Source organism: Lycium barbarum, chromosome 10 (assembly GCF_019175385.1).
Source record: "Lycium barbarum isolate Lr01 chromosome 10, ASM1917538v2, whole genome shotgun sequence".
In the NCBI taxonomy this organism is placed as follows: Eukaryota; Viridiplantae; Streptophyta; class Magnoliopsida; order Solanales; family Solanaceae; genus Lycium; species Lycium barbarum.
In genome coordinates, this window is record NC_083346.1 from 110,229,881 (window position 1) to 110,235,880 (window position 6,000).

General features: G+C 45.4%; 1 protein-coding gene across 1 annotated transcript; it reads right to left on the bottom strand.

Moving 5' to 3' along the window:
• Positions 1 to 4,036: 4,036 nt before the first annotated feature.
• On the bottom strand, positions 4,037 to 4,576 carry LOC132613310 (uncharacterized). Its single transcript, XM_060327331.1, has one exon. The coding sequence runs from the start codon at positions 4,574 to 4,576 to the stop codon at positions 4,037 to 4,039; it is 540 nt and encodes a 179-aa protein (XP_060183314.1).
• Positions 4,577 to 6,000: the final 1,424 nt, after the last annotated feature.

A 6,000-nucleotide genomic window follows, 5' to 3' on the forward strand; every position in this document is an offset into this window, starting at 1 on the left:
CTGGGATTTCAAGGTCGAGAAACCTTCTCAACAATGGGATCGAGGTGTTGATATATCAGATTATTTGTGCACGATACCCTTGAGTAAACTCGAACAGGTCAAGGCAGATTGGAGGTGGAAGGGTAAGGAGGTCGTTATTCCCAATCAGACTGAAGCTATAACGACCTACGTAGAAGGGTATTTAAGAGTTTATACCTACCTTTTCACATTTAGCACACTCGATCCCATGGTAGTGAAATTTGGTAAACGGTATGATATTTGCCTCGGGCAAATTCATCCGTCATTTTGGAGGATCGTTGTACTTCTCTGTTACTTCACTACAAACGTGAATATTCCCTTCACGGTGCACCATCTACTCCGGATGTATAGTCCCCGTGTCTTCCGAGGGGGTATGATTAAACTCTCCAAACGAGCTAGAAAGGCTCCCTTCTCCGGTCTGGACGAAGATAGAGACCGAGGCTGGTAGGACAGATTTATCCGAATCAGGACAAAGGATTTGATTCCAGCTGAAAAGTTTCCATTTCTTGAGAAATGGAACCCAACCCATAAGTAACTTTACTTTAGTATGATATGATCATATGTCTGCACCTACACTGACCCCTTAATTTACTCGTGTGTACATAACACTTGTTCGAACCCTTGGTGCGGTTCTTAACATTGATTAATGTTTCGGGAAGATCTGTTCCCAACTTACTTATGCCGACCGCACCTGGCGACATTTGTCTCGATCCCGGTGGGAGGCCGAAAATCATGATAAGTCCCTCCCTTAGAGCGCTGTTTCGTCTTCCTTATCCTTTATGCTATTTTTGATAAGTTAAAACTGTTCTTCTTTGCTTTACAAGTCTATCAAAGGCTACCAAAATTCGGGGTCAGGAGGTTGCTGAGGCCTCAGCCGATGAGCAAAATATCGAAGCTCCTGATCAGGGAGACATGGCAGAGAGAAGGAAGAGACGGTCCTCCGAGTCTTCTCGAGCTCCCTCCGAGGCCAGGAAAAGATCGAGGCTCACCATCAGAGATACCTCTTCGGAAGATGTCTCGGCCCGCGCTCTGGATGCCAATGTCGCTGATCAATTATCAGATCATTCCGATGATGAAGACCAGGTATCGGGCAAGCACCGACTTACCAATGAGCTCCTCGATCAAGAGCTGACCGATTCTGCTGAGATTACTCCACCCTTGGTGGAAAGCTCACATCCGATTCCGGCGGGTTCAAGGGATATCCTGAGACCGACGGACGTAGGGAGCATCAGGTCGAAGGTCGGGACATCTAAAGACTTTATGACGGAGCAAATTCCCACTCAAAGCTTGGGAAGGCTTCCAACCGTAGTCGCTGAATCGAAGGCAGCTTCTTCCGTACCGGGTTCAAAGGTACTTAACATTCCTCCTTTGTATGGTATTGGTTCAGTCTTTCCGATACAAGTTGTGGCCTCGTCTGAAACAATAATTTACATACAAGACTCTCCCCTTCAATTGGTGGATATTTTGGCTGATGTTGATAAAGCCAAAGGCAAGATGACCGATGAGTCAACGGGGTCGGAAGGGCAACCAGTTATGGGAGCTATGAAATACCCGTTCCTGGCATGTCGAGCTTCGAGCATTTATCCATCACCGTGGCCAACCGTTTCGGGGTTAATTCCGGTCCTAGATTGGAGAAAGTCTTTCCTGCCCCTAGTATCGACCCGAATCGGAAGAGGCTAATCTCTTTCAAGGTGCCGGCCGATATGAACATGTTATCGGGGCCGGTCGGGGAGGCCAGCTATCTGTACCCTTTGGTGTCCCAAGAGGATCGTAAGAAGACGGCTGAAGTCAGCGAATCCTGCCTTTTCAATGAGGCTCAGCAGGCGTTGAATCGAGTAAGTCTTGTTCCTACGCTCTTTTTACTTAGCTTTAATTCATGCCTCATTTTAATAATTGCTCCTCTTTCCCTTATAGGCCTCCGTGCTTCATCATGTAAGCTTCCATCGGTTTAGGAACGAAGTGGATCGGCTCAAGGAGGAGCTCAAAAGGAAAACCCAGGAGGTGGACGAGCTCATGGATCTGTATGGGCAGAAATTGGAATATATCTCGTCTCTCCCTGACCTTTCTATCCTTAAATCAAATTTAGCAGCGGCTCGAAACGATAGTACCGAGGCTAAGCAGGAACATGACCAGTTGGCAGAGAAGGTAAGGGTCTTCGAAGTTTACAATAAATCTTTAATAGCCGATGTTAATGCCCCTCCTTCTCAGGCCCGGGCATACATTAGCTAGATTGATCAACTTCGGGCGGAGCTTGATTGGATCAAACCCGAGTTTAATTCTCTCCAAGAGAAGATAATTGGTGTTGTAGCTGAGCGAGATGTTCTCAGAGAGCAGCTTCGGGTGACGGTGGAGCAAGTAAACGGACTTAGCTCGTCACTTGCTACGGACGAGGCTGGAAGGGATAGACTAGGCCGGGTCATCCTCGATCTGCAGACTGAACATGGAAAGGCTCTTGACCAAATCTCGGGTTATGACGATATGCTAGACCAGTATAAGGCCGACGTAACTGCTGCCGAGAAGGCCAGTAATCTTCGAGCCAAGTACGTGCGGTGTTTATCCCGAAGAGAAACCCTCGAAGAAGTTCAAGCCACTGGAGTGGATTTATCAGATCTGATCGAGGAGGCCAAGAAGCTCGAAGCGGAAGCAAAGGCTATATTCGACCCTAAGGATTCAGATATTGACCTTGAGTCAGCCGGGGAAGAAACCGAGGGATCGGGTGAAGATTAGGCTCAGGGGCCTTATGTCTTTTTTGTTGTTATTTTTTATTTTTTTATTTTAAGGCCGCTAGCTTGAGCCTTTGTAAATCCTCTATGTATATGTATAAATAAAAAGAAAGATCTTCATTTGGCCTGTTAATCGCCTTTTGTTGCCTTTTACAAAGTATTCCTCGGTTCGTTGTTTGTCCGATTTATGCCATTGTTTTTGGCTTGCCTTACTGTTTCAGCTAGAATAGAATTCAAGTGGTAATGGCTCATGATCGGGTTTCAGTCCGTGTTTACTTTTATCGTTGCTTTATTTATAAATTGCAAGACAGACCGGATCACAATATTTTTTGTGTTTTTAGACCATAATCTTTAATCGCTTAGACTATAATCTTTCAAGCTTGCGTATGTTTTCTAGACCGTAGTCTTTAACCGCTTAGGCCATAGTATTTTAGTATTTGGCAATATTGGATCATTTTGATCGAAGCAAGATTTTTATTAATAAACCGACCGGAGATGTATCTGCAAGCCGTGGCTAGAACAAACTAATTGGACACGATTCAATCGATCGTTTGTTCCTTACATCTGATCCTATCGTTCAAGCCTTGGCTTTACATAGTTGTCAATGTGACTGCTATCGTTACCATGCCAAGGCCGACCTAATTGGACACGATTCAATCGATCGTTTGGTCCTTACATCTGATCCTATCGTCTAAGCCTTGGCCTTTACATAGTTATCATTTAGCCCACGGTATAGTAGTTCCCTAGTACTCAGTCCAAGGTATGAGGGCTCGGGTACTATTAGCAAGATATATGCAATCTCCACTCCCCGGTCTTTGATCAGTCGGCTCTATTCGCGTAGCACACTGTCCAACACTGCCTCATTTAAAACCTTACCGAAAATCCACTTCGGGATAAAACAGTCGAAGGGAAAAAGAGTGCAACACGTGCTTTCAGTCCTAAATCTATGACTTTCCAGTTTTCACTGTGCTGCTCCGATGTTCCTTGGGTTGTATCCCTGCGTGGTTAGATAAACAGAGGAGAAAAATAAAAAAGAAAAGTTATTCATACCTTTAACAATAATACCCCTTTAGGTGTGCCACGTTCCAGTTGTGTTTCAACTGTTGTCTGTTTTCGTTCTCGAGCCGATAGAAACCTTTTCCGGTTATTCCAGTGACTCGATACGGTCCTTCCCAATTCGGGGCTAGTTTCCCTTCGTGAGGGTTCTTTGTATGAATTGTGACTTTTCTCAGTACCAAGTCTCCAATCTGAAAGTGCCTGAAGTTGGCCCTTCGGTTATAATATCTTTGCATCTTTTATTTTTGTGCGGCTATCCGGATATGAGCAGCTTCCCTCCTTTCGTCCACGAGATTCAAACAAGCAGACGTTGCTTCATGGTTTGAGTCCTCAGTGGCATATCGGAATCTTAAGCTTGGTTCACCGACTTCGACGGGTATTAGGGCCTCGGCTCCGTATACAAGGGAGAACGGAGTTTCCCCGGTGCTTGATCTCACCGTTGTGCTGTAGGCCCATAAAACTTCGGGCAGAACCTCCTTCCATCGGTGCTTAGAGCCGGCCAGTCTTTTCTTTAGATTATGCAGTATAGTTTTATTGGTAGATTCAGCCTGGCCATTCGCGTTCGGGTGATATAGGGTGGACAAGATCTTCTTGATCTTGTATTCTTCGAAAAACTTGCTGACCTTGCTGCCTATGAACTGCTTCCCGTTATCACACGCGATCTCTGCGGGTAACTCGAATCGATAGTTTATATTGTCATAAATGAAATCAATAACCTCTTTTTCCCTAACTTTCTCGAGTGCCTGAGCTTCAACCCATTTAGAGAAATAATCAGTCATAAGTAAAATAAATTGCGTCTTACCTGGGGCCCATGGCAAAGGCCCTACTATGTCCATACCTTATTTCATGAATGGCCATGGGGAAAGGATCGGATGGAGCTCCTCCCCGGGTTGGTGTATTGACGGGGTGTGCCTTTGGCATTCGTTACATTTTCGAACGAAGGTTTTGGCGTCTTCCTCCATCTCGTTCTAGTAGTATCTCGCTCTGATCAGCTTGCGAACCAATGAATCGGCTCCCGAATGGTTTCCGCAAGTCCCCTCGTGAATTTTCCTCAGAACGTAGTCGGTTTCTCCTGGTCCTAGGCATCTCGCAAAGGGGCCGTTGAACGACCTACGGTATAACTGGCCATCGACCAAACAAAATCTAGCCGATTTGGTTCGGAGGGCTCTTGATTCCTTGGCATCAGATGGTAGCTTTCCTGTTTGAAGATAGTCTATGTATTTGTTCTTCCAATCCCAAGTGAGGCTGGTCGAGTTTATCTCAGCGTGGCCGGTCTTTATGACCGATTTTGTCAACTGCACCACAGCTCCGGAATTGAACCCATCCGATTCTACCGAGGATCCTAGATTTGCTAGGGCATATGCCTCATTATTTTGATCCCGTATTCGATAATCCTTGACTACGAAGGTTCCGTTCACTTGGTTGACTGCCAAGAGAGAATCACATTTAGCCTCTATGATCTCGGCTCCCAAGCCTTTAACCAGTTCTAAACCTGGAATCATAGCCTCATACTCGGCTTCGTTATTAGTTAAATCAGTCGATCTAATAGATTGTCTTATTGCGTCACCCGAGGGAGGTTTGAGAACGATTCCTAATCCGACGCACCGTCTGTGTAAAAAGTCCAGACTCCCGTACTAGTCCCTGAGGAAATAAGCATTTCTTTATCTACCTCGGGGATCAAGGCCGGTGCAAAATCGGCCACGAAATCCGCCAGTATTTGGGATTTGATTGCAGTTTGAGGTTTGTATTCAATGTCATACCCGCTAATCTCCACAACCTACTTTTCTAGTCGACCTGAGAGTTTGGATTTATGCATGACATTCCTTAGGGGGTACGACGTTACGACGCATATGGGATGACACTGAAAGTAAGGTTTTAATTTTCTAGATGCACTCAATAAAGCCAAAGCGAGTTTTTCCAAATGTGGGTACCTGGTTTCAGCGTCACCGAGGGTTCTACTTACATAGTAAACCGAGTATTCCGTACCTTTCTCCTCTCGAATCAGGACACCGATTACCGCTATCTCAGACACCACCAAGTATAAATACAACTACTCGTTCGTTTTTGGCTTGTGGAGTAGAGGCGGATTTGATAAGTACTTTTTGAGTTCTGCTAAGGCCATCTGAAATTCGGGGGTCCATGCAAAGTCAGTCTTTTTCTTTAGCAACGAGAAAAATCGATGACTTTTTTTCGAGGATCTGGA

What these genes read in the sequence shown, in the direction of transcription:
- LOC132613310 (XM_060327331.1), bottom strand. Translation starts at nt 4,576, where the DNA reads ATGACTGATTATTTCTCTAAATGGGTTGAAGCTCAGGCACTCGAGAAA.